The sequence below is a fragment of the Anomaloglossus baeobatrachus genome, chromosome 1, assembly GCF_048569485.1.
Source record: "Anomaloglossus baeobatrachus isolate aAnoBae1 chromosome 1, aAnoBae1.hap1, whole genome shotgun sequence".
Lineage (NCBI taxonomy): Eukaryota > Metazoa > Chordata > Amphibia > Anura > Aromobatidae > Anomaloglossus > Anomaloglossus baeobatrachus.
Window position 1 is genome coordinate 292,575,822 of NC_134353.1, and position 22,474 is coordinate 292,598,295.

A 22,474-nucleotide genomic window follows, 5' to 3' on the forward strand; every position below is an offset into this window, starting at 1 on the left:
CCCACAACCCGTGGATGAAGAAGTGACGAAGGTGGTCAACCGTGAGTCAGTGCCAGTGCCCAGGGATGAACCTGTACTCAGCTCCCCTATGCCTCCGCCTGCCCCCCACGATAGCAGGGAGGAGGAACTGATCGTTCCCTTTGCCCCACTGCCTAGCCCCACGTACACCGGACCCCGGAGGTCCACCCGTCCCAACCTAGGTAGGCCCCCACTTAGGTACAGGGAAACCGTTCTTTAAAAGGGCGGGGGGAGACAAACTGTGTGTGTTTAAAAGTTTGAAAGTTTATGAGAAAATGAAAATGATAACCGAAGTCTCACCTGATTGTCAGCACCGTGATTGAACCGGCCGTTGCCGGCACCGTTGTCCCCGTGGGGACCATCCACAGTTTATGCATAGGAACTCCTATGAACAGGCCCGAGAACTTGCAGGGCAACCACAAACGTTAGTGGCATGTAAATAAAAATGTTTTGTTGCAGCTAACCATTACCGCCTCTGGAGAGGCAGGTTGGAGGGAGGGCCCGCAGTGGAGCAAGCTGGGGCCCAGCCACCACCGGAACCGGTGGCTACCCTCTGGAGGGGAAGGACAGATCCCACTCGGGTAACTGGTTCAGGACTGGGGTCAAGGGGTGCTGCCTGTTTCTTAGGGGCAGCATCAGGGCCAGGTTGCTTGGGTGGGAGAGAGCGGCAGCAGCAACCGTTTAAAATGTTACCTTAACGTTTAAGAAAAGTGCCTCCTGCTGTGGGATGAAGTTATTATACTTGTCTTGTGTTTTTTATCTTTTCAGAAAAATAAAACCGGTGTTGGACGGGCAGCCCGCGGACGGTCTGCATTTTGCTAAGGGGGAATGTGACGCCCTGGGCAAGCCAGGGGTCACAGGTCATGACACCACCACACCCTACACCCCGGATAGGTACACCAAAGCTACACAAAAATCCTTGTTGCCTTCCTCCAGGGGCTGATGTCCACACCAGGGGGTGGGCCAGGCGGTTGGCTCCGCCCACCGAGGAGTTCACAGCCCTGGAGGCGGGAAAACCAAGCAGATCAGTCTAGTCAGAGTTAAGAGTGAAGTGGTAGAGGAGTAAAGGTGGAAGAGAAAGTGACAGTTGAGAAAGCCTGAAGTTGGTCCGGGTGTGTGCCCCGGACTGAGAACAGCAAGGTTAGCAGACGGCGGTGACCGTCTGCAGGAGAGGCTGATTGGAGGTTGCCGAAAGGACCGTGGACGGGTGGTGGCCCGGCGGTACCGGAGCGGTATACAAAGAGAAGCCAGCACCATTGGCAGGGGCCTTTCGGATCCCGGCAAGGCTAGGAGTCGCCGTGAATTTGCCAAATCCATCAGTGAAGGGGACCTCTGGGTCTCCCAACAACCAAGTCCCGATTGAAGGCAACAGTCCAACCGTTAGAGAGAGACACCGCCACCGCCAAGGCACCAGTTTCTCAGGGCCAGCGCCTGCGGGCAAAGAGGGGCTCCTCCGGCACATATCCAAGCCGGGGAGCGGGTTACCGGTGGGAACCCATTGCTACCAACATAGACTTAGGTGCAGGAAAAGGGACCGTCACTGTCAACTACTGGGGAAAAGCAACAGCAGCCGTCCGTGGAAACCGTCTTTCCAGCCATGTGTTTTACCGAGAACTGTGTCCCCGTCTCAGGCTGAGTGAGTACCACAGTGCCGTGAGGCACAGCGCTGCCCCTGCGTCCCTGCACCCCACGAAGCCCTGCACCGGCCCCGCCATCCCTCATCCCCCAACTCATCACTGGGCCCCGGGACGACCACCCCCTACCCACGGAGGGGAGAACCAACAACTTTGCTGCTCCCTGTCATCACTCCCGGGATCCCCATACAGAGCAGCGGTGGTGTCCATACAATCACCACAACCGTGGGTGGCGTCACGGACAATAAACTATCCCAAAAACCAAACCACTTTCACTCACGGGCGAGGAGCGCCGCTCGAGTTCCCGGGATCCAGCCCATCGCTCGAGCCACCGAGCAGCAGCAGGCCGCAGCAGCAGCGGCAGCCGGACCCGAGCAGTGGGAGAGCGCAGCGTCCCCTCCTCTGCCCGCGACATATGCACATCCAGAGTTGCTCTTCTGTGCAGGACTACTTAAAATATTTACCATATAGAGACCTTGTTTTTATAGCTAATTTGCTAGACCTGGTGCTAATACACCAAGCTGGCAATCACGGCGCACACTTCTCTGGACTGCGAGCCACATGTAGCGACCGAGCCACAGGTTGGGGACCACTGATTTAGAGTATGGTCACCTCTGCAATCATTTTCTTTATTGCTCCAATGCATCTATGATAAAAATTAGATAATATTGCAAACAACAAACCCCTTATAGACTGTGCCCTTCAGTATGTAGCCTGCACAAGCGTGTTATTAGTCTGTAACTAAGCTTGTATCTGTCTAGGCGTGTAGACACAAAACAGCTGATTTCATATCAAATTGCAGGAGAGATTAAAGGGAACCTGTCAGTTGATTAATGATATGAGCAATCCCGTGGAAGTTTGTGTTGGCGGGTGCAGGTAAATCAAACCTCCATGGGTTTGAACTTGACCCAAACCCCAATAGAAGTCACTGATTTGCAGTTTGGGTCTCCGCCCCCACACAGACAGCCATAAGCTCAGCACTCAGGGGATGGGTAAGCGGGGTTTTTCCTTTTACTTATTTTTTGGTGCATACTACATCCGATCACACTGTTGTTACCCCAAGTGCGAGCTGTTCAAACACTGCAAGCGTCTGACAATCGGCTGAGCCCCGATCATGCCTGAGCACAGTGATGCGTGTGCGAGTGGTCAGCATATGTAGAGCACTCAAACTCCAGACCCAAACTCTGGTTTTTTTTTAAAGTCAGTGTTTGGCCCAAAAACCGAACACCAAACATCGTGTTTGGCTATCGCTAATGATGTCCAAACCACGGGCAGTATGAATCAGAGCCATTGTTTGAAAATCTGGCAAAAGTCTATAGGGAGATAGGAGAATTGACCGTTACCGCTCCCAGCCAACTTCTGCCTGTACCCACCACTCTAGGAGATTGACAAGTCTCTCCCATGTGTGTACGTATCCAGAATCCTATCAATCAATTAAAGGGCTGCAGGAAGATGCTGACTGGCCAGATCTTGTAGGCTACTTCTGTAACGGGGGCAGGGGGCGCCTCAGGGGGTGTAGTCGGGTCCCCTCGCCTTGTGGGCCGCAGGCTGAACCCCGACCCGGCCGTTACTTGCAAAACAGGTGTGTTGTTGGGGCAGAGTATGGATGCATGGGGCCCATTCATGACAGCGTTCTTTCTGTGCTCTCCAGCTCCTTCTTCACTTTCAGGAAAGAGACAATTGCAGGCACCGGGTAAACCAAACACCGATTTATTAAACAAAGCTTCCATCTTTCTGTTTGCAGCAGGCTTACTTTAGTACGTTACAAGTTACAAGTCCTTTTCTACGAAAATGGTTCCTTTTTCTCTACGGGCACTTTCCTTTGCCTGCAGGGGCCAATTGTTATCCCCCTAGCAGTGGTACTCCTATCCCGATTTTAGTCCAGCCCTTTCCCAGGGATTTGTATTGAACTAGGGGACGGCTCTAGTACTCACTACCGGCTCCGGATTAGCTCCAACTTCTTCGCTCCACTGCCACAGCACCCACTCCTGCACTCTGCCCCGGCACTTCTCCTCAGCTCTCTCCTGTTACATCTCACAGCACACTGCCCTGCATTCAGAGCCCAACCCCCCTTCTCTTCCCTCCTAGGCTGCCCTGCCCCTTCCTTCCCTGTCACTGTTACCAGGGGAACCACTCACTACACTGGCACCTAGGGGGGGAAGAACCGTATATAACACATAACATGGTACAATGTGCCACCATACTCCTGTGGCGTCTTCAGGGGGGGAAAAACGTCTTCTCCACACTAGGGGTCCGTCCACCCCTTACACTTCCACACAGCCGGTTTTTGCCGTCAGGCACAATCCGGTGTGTGCCTGATGCAATGGATCCAGCACAAATTGTCATAAAACTGATGCTCACAGCGAGTTGCAGTGTTCTACTGCCGCTCCTGTCAGCTTCCGATGTAGCAGAGCTGAAAGCGTCGTGGGTCCTCATGTGGATTACGCCAGACCTGGAGAAGTATTTGGGGATTAATAAAATAATGAGAGGGTGTTTTTTTTTGTCTTTTATTTCAAATAAAGGATTTTTCGGTATTTGTGTTTATTTACTTTCACTATAGTTTAGTGATGGGGGTGTCTCATAGACGTCTGCCATCACTAAGCTAGGACTTAGTGGCAGCTATGGGCTGACATTAACTCCTTATTACCCCGATTGCCACCGCACCAGGGCAATTCGGGATGAGCCGGGTAGCGTCCCGAGACTGTCGCATCAAATGGATGCGGAAATTCCGGGCGGCTGCTGGCTAATATTTTTAGGCTGGGGGGCTCCCCATAATGTAGGGCTCCCGATCCTGAGAATACCAGCCCTCAGCCGTGTGGCTTTACTTTGGCTGGTATCAAAATTGGGTGGGACCACACATAGTTTTTTTTTTAAATTATTTATTTATTTATTGTACTGCACGATATAGACCCGCCCACCGGCGGCAGTGATTGGTTGCAGTGAGACAGCTGTCAATAAGCGTGGGGGCTCGTCTGATTGCAACCAATCATAGGCGCCGGTGGGTGGGGGAAGCAGGGAATATGAGATGGAATAATGAGTGGCCGGCATTTTCAAAGCATGAGAAGCCGCCGGAGCAGTGTGACAGCTGTGCAGCACCATGCCGCGCCAGTGATCGGTGAGTATGTGAGAGGGAGAGACCGACCGACATCGACAGAGAGAGAGACACCGACAGACAGAGAGAGACTGACATCGTCAGAGAGAGAGACCGACAGACAGAGAGAGAGATACGGTGCAGTTTTTTGCTGGTGAAAAAAAACGTTCCCTTGGGCATCCTTTCCGGCAACTGGACACAGAACTTTTTCCGGATCCGGCACACGCAAGGGCATCAGGCACAATCCGACGCTAATACAATTCAATGAGGATAAAAATGATCCGTTTTATCCGGTGTTCGCCGGATTGCGCCTGACGGCAAAAAACGGATGTGTTAAAGTAGCCTTAAAGGGACTCTATCAGCACAGGATGACCGTTCACGCCATGTACAGGCACTCGGTGCGTCATGACGGGGCTAATCATTTATATACACCTTCCCACCTGCTGGTTTCCCCTCAATCTCCAACTCTCTCCTCTTCTGTAACTGACAGCACTGGCTTCATATAACCAGAAGGGAAGTGGGAAGGTGAATTTAAATAATTAGCCCCGTCTTGATGCACAAGTGCCTTTACTTGGTGTGAGCAGTTATCCTGTGCTCATAGAGTCCCTTTAACTATGAGCATTTCAGAGAAAAATGGTGATGGCTGCAATCATGCTGCCTGTGGTTTTGTCAGCATGAATTGACTGACAGATTCACAATAAAAGAAATCTGTCATCAAGTTTTTGTTACCCCATCTGGGAGTAGCATGATATAGAGGGGGAGACCCTGATTCCAGTGATGCAACACTTACTGGACTGCTTGTTATATTTATGATACAATCCCTGTTTTACCAGCTGCAGATATACAACTTCTCTAAATGCTGAGCTGCATAGCCCGCCCACACCACTGACCACTGGTAGCTTTCTGTATACACTGTGCATAGTCTGTAGCTGTAAATATGTGGTGGGGTTATACAGAGCTCATGAATATGGAGGACTACCTGGCCAAGGTTACTAGTCCACTAGTAATAATCTCCTGCTGATAAAACGTTGCTGTCATCAAAACTAGAGCCAGCAGCCCAGTAAGTGACACATCACTGTAACCAGGGAACCTGTCTCTATATTATGCTGCAAATAACCTGGTGACAGATTCTGTATTTTTAACACTGACTCCAAATGTTTCTTTACAGAAAAAATGTGAAACTGTAATAGTAACAATTTGTTTCCACGAAGATTTGTATCTATTTTATAAATAAAAGTGTCAATGGTTCTTCTCACAGAAGGATGAATAACTTCTCATAGCCAAGAGTAACTCTTCTCCATACATGAATGAGTCCTCACCCACACATTCCTGATATTACAGTCTTCATATATTTACTATATTGTATTAGGAGTCTAAACATTAGTATTTTGGGTCTTCTATTCATAATATACAACATACAGTAAATATTATGAAGGATCTATGAATACAAACTAGGCCAGACATACAGTAAATAATATGGATCCATAAATACAAACTAGGCCAGAAATACAGTAAATATTATGAAGGATCCATGAATACAAACTAGGCCAGACATACAGTAAATAATAAGGATTCATGAATACAAACTAGGCCAGACATACAGTAACTATTATGAAGGATCCATGAATACAAACTAGACCAGACATACAGTAAATAATAAGGATCCATGAATACAAACTAGGCCAGAAATACAGTAAATATTATGAAGGATCCATGAATACAAACTAGGCCAGACATACAGTAAATAATAAGGATTCATGAATACAAACTAGGCCAGACATACAGTAACTATTATGAAGGATCCATGAATACAAACTAGACCAGACATACAGTAAATAATAAGGATTCATGAATACAAACTAGGCCAGACATACAGTAACTATTATGAAGGATCCATGAATACAAACTAGACCAGACATACAGTAAATAATAAGGATCCATGAATACAAACTAGGCCAGACATACAGTAAATATTATGAAGGATCCATTAATACAAACTTGGTCAGGCATACAGTTGTGATTGATTAGCTATTCTCTTTGGCAAAAGATGCTGGAAGAGGTGGGTCAAATCATTATGGCATGTATAACACTAAGTGCAACCATTAACCATCTAAACCAGTGGTTCCCAAACTCCAGTCCTCATGACCCCCAACAGGTCCTGTTTTCAGGATTTCCTTAATATAGCACAGGTGATGCCTTGATAATGATTCTATCACCTGTTCAATAGTAAGGAAATCCTGATAACATGACTTGTTGGGGGTCGTGAGGACTGGAGTTTGGGAAACACTGATTTAAACATACAATTCTGGGAGCCTGTCACAAGTGTAATGTCGTCCTGCCTGTTTGCAGCTTGTTACATGCAGGAGGACCTGAGAAGTCTACTGTTAGTGTAAGGGTCTTTTCACGCTATATATTTCATTTTTTCTTTTTTGTAATCATATGCGCTGGTAAGCTTAATGTATGTGAGAAAAAGCACCATAGACCCCTATTTGGCTCAATATAGAAAGGTATGCATCAGAATTTCCATCTACTTGACTGATCAGCTGGGGTCTCAAAATCCAGACCCCTATCAACCTACAGGGCATTTCAGGCCCTGTCCGAAATGAAAAATAAAATAGTTTATGGAGTTGTAAACCAACAGGTGCAGAATATTGTTATTTCCTGCAATAGATTTATTCCTCTGGTTGATCACGGATGACACATTATGACATCCATCACGGCCTTCAAATATATATACACCAAGCGTTTTTGTAGCATATGGATTTAATAGAAGGAGCAATGCAGTATGTTGCAAGAAAAGATTCTAAATCCGAGCTGGTTTGGGGTTAGGTGTCAGGTCAGTGGTTCTGCACAGTGACTGACAGCTGTGTCTGTGTACACACTTATATAGGGTGTCCATCATTGAGTAAAACCACCCACTGGACTCATAAACCCAGACTGAACAAAGACTAAAATGAAACACAAACAAATAAATCTGAAGTAATTTTACCTGGGCGTTCATCTGTGCTCCACAACAAAGCGCATAGTGGTGCCATCGAAGGATGGTGGAGCCACAATCCTCGGCCCAGGTTGGGATAACATACTGATGACCTGCTTGCCATCTGGGCAGCCTAAGGATCCTCTTCTAATAGCAGTGGCTTGTGCTATTGATGGATTGGCAGTTGCAGAGCCTGTGGCTAAATAGTAAGGGCTATCAGCCATACTCATATCCCCAGGATGGGATCCGTCCACTATTGGCATTTCATAGGAGTGTTCACTGACTGGAGTGGAGAGTTGTGTTTGCAGGTGGTTTGGGGGAAGAATTGCAGTTGGAGGAGTGGGTAAAAACCCAGGATAAAACATATAAGCAGGTCCATATGCACCAGGGCTTAGGGCTAATTGTGGCATAGGTAGAGGCACTGGAGTAACAGGGGGCGGGGGCACAGGAACATCAACATACTGTCCAGTTTCGGGGTCAAAGAGCCTCCTTTTAATTGGCTGCACAGGAGTGTCCACTAGATAATACTGTCCAGTAGCCAAGTCTACCAACATCTTTCTCTGGGTCTGGGGGTACATCTCAGCTGGAGTGGCAGAAGTCATAGGAGGGGAGTAATAGATAGGGCCTTGGGCACTGGGCATTGCCATAGCCATAGGTGGCAGAGGGTGATGGTAGATGGCAGCTGGTGGGATTGAGTCTGGGGTCTGAGGCTCAGAGCCTGCTGAGGCAGCTCTGGTGGGCTGCACACCCTCTTTCACCTTGTTGCTCCAGTCTCTAGGGGCTTTGATGGGGCTCTTGGGGTTGGGCTCTTGTGCCTTGGTGTTGAATGGAGGGAGGGTGCACAGGGCTGCAGATTCCCGGATCACACTGGTGGGCTCTCGGGCACTGCTGTCTTTAGTGATGGGGACTTCTTTGGCATTGCCAGTGTTCTCCCTGGTACCTGTGCCAGTGTCACGGTTGTTGGTCGGTGGATCCCGGGTACTTACTGGAGGTTTGGCTTCTGCTGCCGCCTTCACCGGGATGGTGAGGTAGTTTTCAAAGTCGGCGCTGGCTTTGCGCACCAGGGAGGGAGGCTGCACCTCTGTCTTCTTGGGCTCCTCGATGGCCATGCCGGGGATCTTCAGGGTGGAGGGTGGCTGTGGTCGGGTGTTCTTGGTGTTGAGGCTGGCCTCCATGCTCTGCTGCTTGCTCCTGGCCGGGGCAGCGCTCACAGTGAACACATTGACGTTGCTGGTCCCGGCCCTGGAGCTCGGCTTAGGCTCCGTCTGATCCTGCTTCTTGGCTTCTGTGAACTTGGACACCTGGAAAGTCTTGTGCGGCTTGTTCTCCGGCGGGGGCTTGCTGGGGCTCTTCTCCACTCCTGGGTGAGAATTGCGGCGGACCAGTGGCTCGGGGGCTTTGCTGATCATGGGGACCGATGCTTTGCGGGGGATCTCCCCCACGGGCTTGGCTTCCTCTGGCGCTCCTTGGCCGGAGATCATGGACAGCACATGGCTGCCTTTCAGCGGCTGCGGTTCGTCTTTGCGCTTCCACTCCTTCTTATCAAACACATAGAGCTGCTCCATGGTCTTCACCGCAGCGGTGAGCTTCGCCAGAGCCGCCTGGGACTGCGGGGACTTGGGCTCGGGTTTCACTTCGGGCTCCTTTGGCTTCTCCTGCTTCCATTTGGACGCCTTGGATACGATCTTCACCACCGGCATCCTGGGTCCTGTTTTATTGGGCGCAATGGTGGCCACCGGCAACCTTCCAGATGCCCGGTGTACCAGAACAGTCTCTGCGGGAGATAGCCCCATTTCTAGCTCATTGTCTTGCGGGCTACCCTTTTCAGTCTCCTCCTTGCTCCTCACAGCCTGACAGGTGATCACAATAGGGGACAAGGAGGAGGAGATCTTAGGGACCAGCTTTGACTTGGGGTCGGTGGCACTGTGGTCAGACATTACGCTGCTCCTGCCGTTGCCCTCACCTGTGTCCTGGCTGTAGGAGCTCTTCAGCAGCTTCCTGACGTCCCTCACCTGGTGAATGGCTCCTGGCACTTTGGTTTTGGATTCTCTTACATCTCTGACAAGGAATTGGGGCATCTTCTCCATAACATCAGCTCTGCAGGGGACTTGATTCCTCAAGTCTTCGGCTGCCTTGGACAGACTGGCAGCAGTGGCTGCAAGGTTGGGGGTCAGCAGTTTGGCAATGTTGAAAGGGCTATCTTTATTCTCTGCAGATAATCCTAGCTTGAGTTTAATCTCCTGAGGCTTGGGGGTGACTCTAGGGGTCAGCCTGCTTACTGAAGCCTCCAGGATTTGGAGTTTTTCACTTTTGATCTCATTCTCATTGCGGCTGAAGCAGGTCTGGTGGGCATAGGTAGACACCGAGTACTTGGTGGCTTGCTTCTCCACCTGCTTCTCCTTTGGAGTGTGCTGGATGCCGGGGACATACAGCCGGGACATCTTAGTGGACTGCACAGAAGAGATCTCTCCTAGTTCTGCTTTCCAGTCCCTTTCTAGTGGGATCTTGATCCTTCTTGCTTTAGCAACGTTCTCCTCGATTTTCTTCTCCATCTTTTCTATCTCCTTCTCCTTCCATGACCTGAAGGCACTATTTTGACTGCGGAGAAAGATGCCCTTCATTGTCTCGGATGCAGTCTTCTTCATCTCACATATGGTTTCTTCTCGGTGGGTCTCAAAGGGTGACATTCGTTTATCTATAGAAGTCGCATCTTTGGGGGTCGCTGAGAAAAACTCCCCTAGATCTTCACTGCTGACTAGGGTGAAGTCTGAGCCCGCCTCGGAGAACTTGGAGTTCTGTCTCTGTAGACCCTTTTCCTTTACGCCCTCGATCTCTTTGGGGACAGCTTTGTGAGAGGTGTCGCTGAGCTCTCCTCTTTCCATCTTGAACTCCTGCTCCAGTTGCATTTTTTTGGAGATGATGTTCTTAAGCAGACTTGAGGCATACTTGGACTTGTGGGTTCCGTCCATGGCTTCTACTAGAGAGCTGTTGCTCTGCTTGTTCACCTCCAGAGTCGGAGCAGCACGGTCTGTTGGCAGTGTCTCTGTAACTCCATCTGTGCAAGCTGAGCCTGGAGCATGATCAGTACTGGCTAGCTTGCTGGCTTGCTCACTCCCGGCAGCACTAGCTTTCACATTGCTGCTACTGAAATTTAGGGTCTCTGTCAATGTTACCACCCGGGATCCAGACTTGATGCGCTTGGAGGAGGAGGCTGGGTTTGCCCCCTTTGCCACTTCGCTGACCACCAGCTCGAAAGCCTTGGTCTCGGACTTGTTGGCTTGCAGAAACACCTGTTGCTCCTTGCTTGCATCTTTGCCTATTTTCTTAAGTCCAAAGTTGGAGGTAGTTGATGTGTGTTGGTGCAGGGTCTTCTCTGCTTTTTGGGAGAGGAATGAGCCTCCTTTCCAGTCCAGGTAGGTGGACCAGCTGTTTATCCCTATGTTCTGGTCAGATAAAGAGGTGGTGGACTCACTGGAGCTAAAGTTGATGGCTTCAAAGTAGGGGTAGGCTAGGCTGCGGAAAGCCCTGGAGGTCAGGTTGCGCACCTCCTTGTCGGCATCGTCCAGCTCACTGACTGCACTGGAAGCCCCACTGGAGATGTCAGCGTGGACCCCGCTGCGGGCTTGTAGTCTTGCTGGGATGGCTACCAGCCTGTGGGCATCCGATGCCTGGGAGTAAGGGTGGCAGTGATGCTGCAGTGCCTTGCTCCCAGTGGCTGTAGACAGGCAGTAGCTCATGTCTGGCTCATGCTTGGCATCAGCAGGGGCGCTGTGTTGGTTGCTCTGGATAGGCTCATTTATAGTCTTGGATGCAGTCTTGATTGATAGGAGGATCTGTCCTTTGGAGATCTCTGGAGTTGCCTGCTCCTGCCTGTTCCTGGTGCTGCTCCTGCTGCTCGGGGAGCTGTCGCTCTCTGAGTATGTGCTGACCAGCTCGGTGCTGCCCAGGCTGTCTGTAGGGTTGGGATCACTGGCAGTGCTCAAGTAGTAGCTGCAGTCCTCTTCATCTGTCGGGGTGCCCCCCTGGCTGTCAAACGAGGCGTATTCCAAGAAGCTGCAGGGGGCGCTGTCCACCGGCTCACTCCAAGTTGATGGGGCCAGCCCAAAGTCAGGGTAGTCCGGCTCCTGGTCAGCCTCACAGAGCTGGATTTCGTGGGTGGTGATGTAGTGCGCCTCGTCGTTGGCACAGCCCTGATGGGGCATGATAACAGGGGACGGAGAGTCGCTGGCACGGGAGGAGGGGTAGGACGCAGTGCCCTCACATGTGCCCCCTGTGACTGGGAGCTTGCCAGGTGTAGGACACTGCTCCGGGCTCCAGGAGAACATGTTGTGCCCGTCCTCCATGCCCTGCGCTCTCCCCACTGCGCTCAGGGTGACGGTGAGGCCGGCAGTGCCGGCTGCTCTCTTCTCTGGAGTGACGGGGATTTCCACGTACCTTGTCTCCAGCTCTGCCCCCTTCTTCAGGCTGTCTGCGCCTGGTGTGTGCCCGCTGAGCGCCTGTTGCATGGCTGCTGCTTGTGTGCCAGGCGCCTGGCCGTCAGTCTGAGTGGCACCGGCGGAGGAGAGCTGCAGCCCCGGCCTCTACCCTCAGAAATGAAGGCAATGCAGATGGGAAATTCTTCTTTTCCTGAATGGGATTCATACGTCACCCTGAGAGCGGTTTAAGTGACATTGAGTGTGACACATGAGGGGGCTGACATACTTTATGTCTATCCCTTTGTAGTCTGCAGCATTGTCCCACCAGCAGCACAGGGGGCATTTCTTTCCATCCGCCCTCTGGGCATGTTCAGCCTTCACCCTTTTTCCTAGTGCAATGCTGGGGCATGTGAGAATCCCAAGTATCAACTTTCCTAGAAAATCCTGACACTGGGGGATCTTAGCTAGGAGCAGGGATAAGGTTATTTCCAGAAGATCGGAGACAGATCAAGCACTGGGGATGAGGAGTCGTGTGGAAAAAATGGTGGAGATCTGAGGAGACCAAGTGATAAGCTCCTCATAAGGAAAAAAAGTTACCTGAAGAAGTGATAAGCTCCTCATAAGGAAAAAAGTTACCTGAAGAAGTGATAAGCTCCTCATAAGGAAAAAAAGTTACCTGAAGAAGTGATAAGCTCCTCATAAAGAAAAAAAGTCACCTGAAGAGGAGACCACCAAGTGATAAGCTCCTCATAAAGAAAAAGTCACCTGAAGAGGAGACCACCAAGTGATAAGCTTCTCATAAAGAAAAAGTCACCTGAAGAGGAGATCACCAAGTGATAAGCTCCTCATAAAGAAAAAGTCACCTGAAGAGGAGACCACCAAGTGATAAGCTCCTCATAAAGAAAAAAAGTTACCTGAAGAAGTGATAAGCTCCTCATAAAGAAAAAGTCACCTGAAGAGGAGACCACCAAGTGATAAGCTCCTCATAAAGAAAAAGTCACCTGAAGAGGAGACCACCAAGTGATAAGCTCCTCATAAAGAAAAGAAAATTACCTGAAGAAGTGATAAACTCCTCATAAAGAAAAAAGGTACCTGAAAAGGAGAACACCAAGTGATAAGCTCCTCATAAAGAAAAATAAGTCACCTGAAGAGACCACCAAGTAATAAGCTCTTCATAAAGAAAAAAGTCATAGTGAGCCTAAGCTATGATGGAGCACACACAGCACTGGGCTTGTGGCAATTTTTAGGCTAGGTTCACACACTGCGTTTTTTTGACGCTGCGTTTTTGTGCGTTTTTTGCGGCAAAAAACGCACAAAAACGCATCCGCGGAAAAAAAAACGCGGCAAAAAATGCGCGCGATTTGGTGCGTTTTGTGCTGCGCTTTGCTGCGTTTTTGCTCACTGCGTCTTTATGCGTTTTTTATCAGTGAACAAAAAAAAAAGGTCTGATGTCATTTCCTTCTTCAATATGTTCTTCATTCTCCACTAATGTATGCAGGAGAGCAGACAGCTGCAGTACTACAAGTCTCAGCATACTCCATCCAATAGTGCATGCAGGAGAGCAGACAGCAGCTGCAGAACTACAAGGCTCAGCATGCTCCATCCAGGACTGTATGCTGGAGGGAGAGTCAGGGGGAGCAGACCTACAAGGCTTAGCATCCTCCATCCAATAGTGTATGCAGGAGAGCAGACAGCAGCTGCAGAACTGTAAGGCTCAGCATCCTCCATCCAATAGTGTATGCAGGAGAGCAGACAGCAGCTGTCGAACTACAAGGCTCAGCATCCTCCTTCCAGGACTGTATGCAGGATTTCTTTGCCCCCCCCCCCAAAAAAATGACGTGGGCTTCGCCATATTTTTGTATGCTAGCCGGGTACAGCAGGCAGGTACGGGCTGCCCCCAACCCCCAGCTGCCTATTTGTACCCGGCTGGGAACCAAAAATATAGAGAAGCCCTTTTTTTTTAATTATTTCATGAATTTCATGAAATAATTTTAAAAAAAAATATGACGTGAGCTTCGCCTAATTTTTGTGTCCAGCCGGGTACAACTAGGCAGCTGGGGATTGGAATCCACAGTGCAGGGTGCCCATGCTTTCTGGGCACCCTCGCTGTGAATTGCAGTCCCGCAGCCACCCCAGAAAATGGCGCTTTCATAGAAGCGCCATCTTCTGGCGCTGTATCCAACTCTTCCAGCTGCCCTGATGCCGGGTGGCTCGCTGGGTAATAATGGGGTTAGGGCTAGCTGTATAGCTGGCCCTAAGCCCGAAATTCATGGTGTCACGCCAATATTAGACATGGCCACCATGAATTTCTAGTAAAGATAAAAAAAAACACAACACACAGAAAAATATTTTTATTAGAAATAAAACACAACACAATTAGTGACTCCATCTTTATTGAAATAAAGAACCCGTCCAATCCGGATCCAATATCATCTGATCGGTTTGCTGGAAGGCAAAGCGATCAGATGATGTGTCAGGTTCTAGGGGCTGAATCCCATCACACATCAGCTGATTGTATAATCGGCTTTTATACAATCAGCTGATGCATCGGTGCAAAAAAAAAAAAAAAAAAATACTTATGTGCTGATTACCGGCAGCTCCTGCAGCGATGGGGCGGGAGTCTGATCCTGTCAGAACGCTGCAGGAGCTGCCGGTAATCAGGGATGAAGTCTCCTGACGCATCCGCTGATAGGTGAAGCCGGCCGGCCGCTGGCGTCACCCCGAGACTTACGATCAGCTGATGCGTCAGGTGACTGCATCAGGTGATCCATCGCCAGGTCCTGCATCCTGCAGGCATACGTACCCGGGGAGACTGCACACTGCCGGAGCGGCGATACCGTGACAGAATCTGGGAGCGGACATGGCACCGGGAGTCTGCAGACAGGTGAGTATAACTTTTTTTTTCTACTGTTCACTTTTGATTGCCGCTTCCACCTCCCGCCCAGACATGGCGCCGCACGGCAGCATACATGCACAGGACGGGAGGTGGACGCGGCGGTGACGGTACCGGGAGGATTCACGCTTCTGTGTTTACTGACAGAAGGAATCCTCTTCCTGTACACGTCACTTTACTACCCACCTCCTGCGTTTATAGCTGCGTTTTTGGTCTTAGAAACGCACCAAAACGCAGCTATATTTGCAATTTGCGTTTCTCATTGCGTCTTTCAACATCCCATTGCACTCAATGGATGAAAAGCGCAGTGAAAAACGCGGGAATAATTGACATGCTGCGTTTTTGTGGCACCACAAAAACGCAGCTGAAAAAAAACAGATGTGTGCGGACAGCAAAAATGAAAACTCATAGACTTTGCTGGGGAAGCAAAGTCCTGCAGTTTTGAGGCCAAAAACGCACCCGAAAGACGCGCAAAAACGCCGCGAAAAACGCACTGTGCGCACATAGCCCTAAGGTTCATTCACATGAAGGTATCAACTGTATAGCATAGCGACAGCAGGCATATGGATGACAAGATGGATGAAAATTGTCCTTTTTTTCTGGACTCAAATACGTTGGTGGGAACCCGACTTTAGTCTATGGTCACACATCCGTATTTTTGGTCTGAGTGCTGCATTTGTAAAAACCTGACCTCACGCAGACAGCACTCGGACTAATGTTATTCCTTTGGACTGTCCAGATGACCGTTTTCTCACATGGACCAAATGTTTGTGTGAAAAAAAATGTATGTCAGTGCGCACAATTCTCTTCTTTATTTCGGATGAGACTTGCCTACATAAGTCTATAAGTACGCAAAGAAATAGGACTCCATATGAATCGTACGTAAAGCATCCTATTATTATGGATGCATTTCCATTACTAAAAGAGGAAACTGTATTTACTTGTGTAAATTCTATTAATTACTGATATAAAAACATGTCACATAGAGTGACAGAGGTACAACACAGATAGCATAAGGGTCTCATACCGATTTAGGGTACATTCACATGACTGTCCCGTTTTTGAAGTCCGCAAAAAATTGTCCTGTTTTTCCACGAATGCATCCATGTGACATCCATTCCGTTCCATTCCGTATACGGTCCGTGTGCCTTCCATTTTTTTTTTTGCAGACCGTAAAAAAACGAAAGGAGGGTTACATACAGTCAAAAGCTAGAAAGATAGCTGGTTAGATAGCTGGATAGATAGATAGATAGATAGATAGATGATTAAGGCATATAATGTCCCACTACCCTGCATTTTGTAATCTTGCACCCTTTAGTGTCTTTCAGGTGGCACTAAAGGGTGTTTAGCCTTGTACTTAGCCAAAAAATAAATAAATAATTTAAAAAACGGCATGGGGTCCCCCCCAAATTGGATCACCAGCCAAGGTAAAGCGGACAGCTGTGGTCTGGTATTTTCAGACTAGGTAGGTCCACGATTATTGGACCCTCCCCAGCCAAAAAATAGCAGGCCGCAGCTGCCCCAGAAGTGAGGAAGCCGCCATTGTGCATGGTGATACGCATGGGGACTCTTCTCCTTGTTCCTCCTGTATGGTTTTTCAGCTTTTTCTTTCATGACTGGTTGCAGGCATTCATCCCACTGGTTTGTTTATAGGGCTAAAAAAGTATTTTCTCATGTTTATGTGTGACATGGCTACATATGAAGCATTATGAACTTTGCTATGTTATAGTCTGTATTTACTTGTGGTCACCACCTTGATATTGTACATATTTTGTATTTCTGGAGGTTGGAGTAGGGCTATGACTTTATTATATGCAACCCGTACTATTTCTATACACTGGTTGGAGTGTGTTTTTAAATGTTTTTAATTGTTTGTGTTTTTTTGCTGTTTTTGCTTATCAATAAAGATTTATTTATTTTTTTATATTATATTGTGATCCCGGATTCTTTGCACACCAACCTTCTTTCTCTTTGTTCGCAAGACTTGCCAATGAAAATCTGTGCTTTTCTTCATAATTCTCTCAATGTTCAGTGAATAACTATAGCTCCTGTTTCATTGAGAGAAGAAGGAAGAAAAGCTAGTTGTCATGTGACCATAAGTATGAAAATGGCATAAGAGTGGAAAGACCATGTGATGACTACTGGAATCAGCAAGATCAGCTGAATCCTGACAGTGAGTATATCGAACACTGTTAGGATTGGGCATGCTGCTACAGTGCTTAATTTGATAAAAGAGCTTATCCAGGTTTGTGACAGCAGACGTCTTAATTCTCACAGCGCGCACACTGCACACTTTTTGGAGTTTCCCTTACCAGCGGCAAGAACGGACGGTCATGTGAGTTGCAGTATGCGTTTTGCATACTTCTAACTACATTCCAACTAAATGTGTCCAGCCTCACTCCACTTGTATTGCGCGATGCCACGCATGTCTAGTCGGTACATGACTGAATGTATGTAAATTGCATACTTGCAGTTTTGTGACCTCCTGCTCTCACCGCCAGCACTAAAGAATCCTTGCAGTGTACAGTGCATGCACTGTGAGAATCCGAAGTCTGCAATCACAGAGTGACTTCATACTTTCATCACAAACCTTGACTATCTGTTTAATGCTCTTAACATAAATAAAAATGACCTAGGATGTATATGTATGTCCAAGTTCTCCTCCCTCCGTGACACGAGCCCTCTGTCATCTCCACACATGTCTGCTGATCTGATCAGCAGACCTGTGCGGCAATCAGGCGCGGGTGGATCTCTGGTCCATCTGCACCTTTTAATCCCTTAGATTGCACTGTCAAACTCTGACAGAGTGATCTAATGTGCTCTGCTGTGAATCACTCCGTTTCCCGCCTTCATTGGCGGCCCCATGGCATGATCATGGAGCGCCAATGGGTTGCCATGACAGCTATGACCTTTGTTGCTGCCATGACTCACTTCCTGTGAATACTGGTAGAGTACCAGCACTCACAGAAGATGAGCATTTCTGTTAATCAGAGCGATGCTGAAGCATTGATCTGGTCAGCACAAGCGATCAGACTGTGCAGTCATAAAGTCCACTAGGGGGACTAGTAACATTATTAAAAAATGATCAGCATTTCTGCTGTTCAAAGGGATGGCTCTGATCAGCAGAAGCAATTTTATAGTGTGGGCATTAGGTTGACGCAACACGAGCACTGCTGCGAGTGCATTGCATGACACTTGGCTCCTTTCTGCTGGAGTGCAAGCCGAGTGTCATGCCACTGTGACGCGATCACAGATGCATAGGGGGGGCTTGCGCCTTGGAGGAGAGGAAGGGACTAATCTTCCCATCTCCTCCATTATCAGCTGATGCGTATATCGCATTGCACTGTGGTGTAATGCGCGTGCAGTGCGATGTTTCTCTCGCACCCATAGACTTGTATGGGTGCAAGAGAAAACTAATCGTATTGCACCCACAGCATGCTGTGATTCTTTTCTCGGTCTGATTAGGGCTGAGAAAAAAATCACTCATGGGAGCGGCCTCATAGAGTAACATTGGTCCGAGTGGAATGCGATTTATATCACATTCCACTTGCTCCGTTTTTCTCACCGTGTATCCTTAGCCTTAAGTCACCTAAGGGAACTAGTAAAATCAATAAATAAATGTAAGTACAAAAGTTTTTAAAAATCTGAAAAAATAAAAAACCCTAAAAGTTCAAATCACCCCCTTTTGTCATAATGAAAATAAAACAATAAAAACATATTTGGTATTGCAGCGTTCAGAAATGCCCAATCAAAACAAAAAAATTAATTCATCTAATCAGTGTACGGCGTAATGAAAAAAAAAATGCCAAAAGCCAAAATAACGTTTTTTTTACTGTTCCACAAAATTTGATTAAAATCAAAACATCACATCTAACCAAACTTAGTATAATTAAAAATGCAAGCTCAAAGGGCAAGCCATCACTGAGCCCAGATCCCGAAAAAATGAGAATGCTTCGGGTCTCGTAAAATAGCAATGAAAGCACAAATCTTTTTTTTTTAAATTCCTGGTTTTTTTTCACCAATTAGCTAAAAGTAAAATTATACATGTTTTGTATCTACAAACTTGTACTGACCAGGGAAATCATAATGCCAGATACATTTTTCAAAATAGTGAACACTGTAAATAAACGACCTCCAAAACAATTGTGCACTTGCACTCTTTTTGCAGTTTTACCGCACTTAGAATTTTTTTCCATTCTCTCATACAATATAGGGTATATTGAAAGGTGTTTTTCTTGAGTACAACTCATCCTGCAAAAAACAAGCCCTCATATGACTATATTGATGGAAAATTAAAAAAAGTTATGGCTCTCGGAAGAAGAGGAGGAAAAAACTGAAAATCGCCTGGTAGTGAAGGGGTTAAAGGGATGGTCTGAAAGCTGAATACATTTTCATGTAAATCCTTATCTATTTATTGCTGTAATCTAAACTCATTTCTAACTTGACTGCATTAAAATTCCCTGTTTTTCACTAACTACACTATATAACTGTTATTTTTTTTCCTACTATTTTTTCTTACTTCCTGTCTGATGACGCTTCATTTGAGAATTCTAGTTCATGCTGGGATACTCAAACAAAGCCACCTTAAAGGCACAGATGCTGTGGTCACTGTCACAGGTCCTGCCCACTTGCTGACATGAAGCGTCATCAGTGACGTTTGTTTCAGTGGCTGCTCTAGTTCTTGCGTACTGTTATTTTGTGATTTGCACAGTGAAAGTGCACTCTGTGTTGCTGGCTTATAGAGTAGAGCTGGCAACAACAGAGCAGTGTCAGTGTACCTGGTGGCATTCAGAAACCAGCACCGCCCCTATACGTTATGTCATTTACCAGGGAGGCGTAGCTCTCTGAACGCCGCTGGATACACCAGCACTACTCTGTTGTTTCCAGTTCTACTGATCTGAACCGCCATCACAGAGCACGCTTCCACTGTGCAAATCGCACAATCATAGTGCACCAGGACATAGCAGGGACAAACCCAGCCCCTAAAACGACTGTTACTGATGACGCTTCATTTCAGGGAGTGGGCAGAGGCTGTGACAGTGACCACAGCCTCTGCCATTTGATGATGCTTCAATAGAGGATCCCAGTATGCACTGGGAATTGTCAAATGAAGCTTCATCAGACAGGAAGTAAGGAAAAAAAATTCAATAGAAGCTAGATAATGTAGTGAGGGAAGTAAAGGAAATTTTGAATGCAGACATATAGTATTAGAAATGAGTTAAGATTAGAACCAGGGCTGGCTCCAGGTTTTTGTGGGACCTGGGCGAAAGAGTATCAGTGGCCCCCTCCTCACGTAGAGATGCACATGCACAGATACGTACACATACAGGCATACGTACACATATATATTTAAAGACAAACTCACAAAAAATACATATAGACAGATATAAAGCTATACAGTCTTATACACTGACATACATAGATACGGTACACATCATACATGCACACACCACAGACATATTAGAGATATTATTAATATGAGGAATCCAGCAGCAGCCTCACTCAAGTCTCCACTTGTCTCCCGTCCAGCTCCTCCCGGGCATGTGGCTGTGCAGGCCGCGCTGATTGGTGGACATCACTAATAGATATGGCCACACACAGAGTACACTGACACTGCTGTATATACATCACAGGAGGGGCTGGGGGGCTACAGTATATAAATGACGGGAAAGGGCTGGGAACATATACATTGCTAGGGGGCATACATGTTACTGAGGTGCATACATATTACTGGGGGGCATAGATGTTACTGGGGTAGCATACAACTCTGTGGGGCATACGCAACACTGGGGTGGGTGGCATAGAGCTCTGTGGGACCACACATACGGCTCTGTGCTGGCAGCGCATACAGCTCTAGGGTGGCAGCGCATACGGCTCTAGGGTGGCAGCACATACAGCTGTGGGGGCAGCACATACAGCTGTGGGGGCAGCACATACAGCTGTGGGATGGCAGCGCATACGGCACTGGGATGGCAGCGCATACGGTTCTGGGGGGCAGCACATACGGCTCTGGGGTGGCAGCGCATTCGGCTTTGGGGGCAGCACATACAGCTCTGTGGTGGCAGCACATATGAATTTGGGGTCACAGCGCATACGGCTCTGGGGTGGAAGAACATAAGGCTCTTGGGTCGCAACGCATATGGGTCTGGAAGGGCAGTGCATATGGCTCTGGGGTAGCAGCACATACGTCTCTGGGGTGGCAGCACATACAGCTCTGGGGTGGCAGCGCATACAGCTCTGGGGTAGCAGCACATACGGCTCTGGGGTGGTAGCGCATACGGCTCTGGGGTGGCAGCACATACGGCTCTGGGGTGGCAGCACATACGGCTCTGGGGTGGCAGCGCATACGGCTCTGGGGTGGCAGTGCATATAGCTCTGGGGTGGCAGCGCATACAGCTCTGTGGGGCCACACATACGGCTCTGGGGTGGCAGCACATAATGCTCTGAGGTGGCAGCACATGTGACTCCTGGAGCAGAACATAAAACTCTGTTGTGTCAGTGTATACGGCTCTGGGGTGGCAGTACATAAGGCTCTGGGGTGGCAATACATACAACTCTGGGGTGGCAGTACATTCTGCTCTGTGGTGGCAGTACATACGGCTCTGGGGGCCGCACATACGGCTCTGGGGTGGCAGCACATATGGCTCTGGGACTCCAATACAGCTCAAGGGGGGGCACCTACTACTCTGAGAGAGCCCATACAGCTCAGGAATCGGGTCCCATACAGATCAGGGGGGTGGAACATACAGCTCAGGTGGAGAGGGGGCCCCATACAGATTGGGGGGGGTAGAACACATAGCTCAGGATGGGGGCCCAATACAGATGAGGGGTGAAACATATCAATCTTTGGGGAGCGTATAATCTCATTCGCATTAAGCAGGGTGATGAATCGAAGACGGTGTTTAATACCCCTGACTGGCGTTTTGAGTACCTAGTGATGCCCTTTGGGCTCACTAATGCCCCTTCCGTCTTCCAATCTTTCATGAATCATATTTTCCGGGGCTTTGTTGACAAGTTTTTGATTGTCTATTTAGATGACATTTAGATTTTTTCTGACGACTAGGATTCTCATGTTGAATAGGTTCGGACAGTGTTTCAGGTTCTCCCGGACAATGCGTTATATGTCAAGGGATCGAAATGTCTTTTTGGCGTACAAAAGATCTCTTTTTTGGGGTTTATTTTGTCCCCATCTTCTATTGAGATGGATCCGGTCAAGGTCCAGGCCATTAATGATTGGGTTCAGCCTACTTCTTTTAAAGCCGTTCAGAAGTTTTTAGGTTTTGCTAATTTTTATCGTAAATTTATTGGCAATTTTTCCAGTATTGTCAAGCTGTTGACTGATTTGACCAAAAAGGGAGCTGATGTTATCAATTGGTCTCCAGAGACAGTCTTGGCCTATCAGGAGCTGAAAAGGAGGTTTACTTCTGCTCCAGTCTTGCGGCAACC

At 48.1% G+C, this 22,474-nt stretch overlaps 1 protein-coding gene across 1 annotated transcript in view; it reads right to left on the reverse strand.

Moving 5' to 3' along the window:
• Positions 1 to 12,260, reverse strand: part of C1H4orf54 (chromosome 1 C4orf54 homolog) — a 30,705-nt gene extending 18,445 nt beyond the window's left edge. The window contains exon 1 of the mRNA XM_075350899.1: positions 7,733 to 12,260. Coding sequence (XP_075207014.1) covers positions 7,741 to 12,225 — 4,485 coding nt within the window. The 5' untranslated portion in view covers positions 12,226 to 12,260 and the 3' untranslated portion in view covers positions 7,733 to 7,740. The remainder of the gene's footprint in view (positions 1 to 7,732) is intronic.
• Positions 12,261 to 22,474: the final 10,214 nt, after the last annotated feature.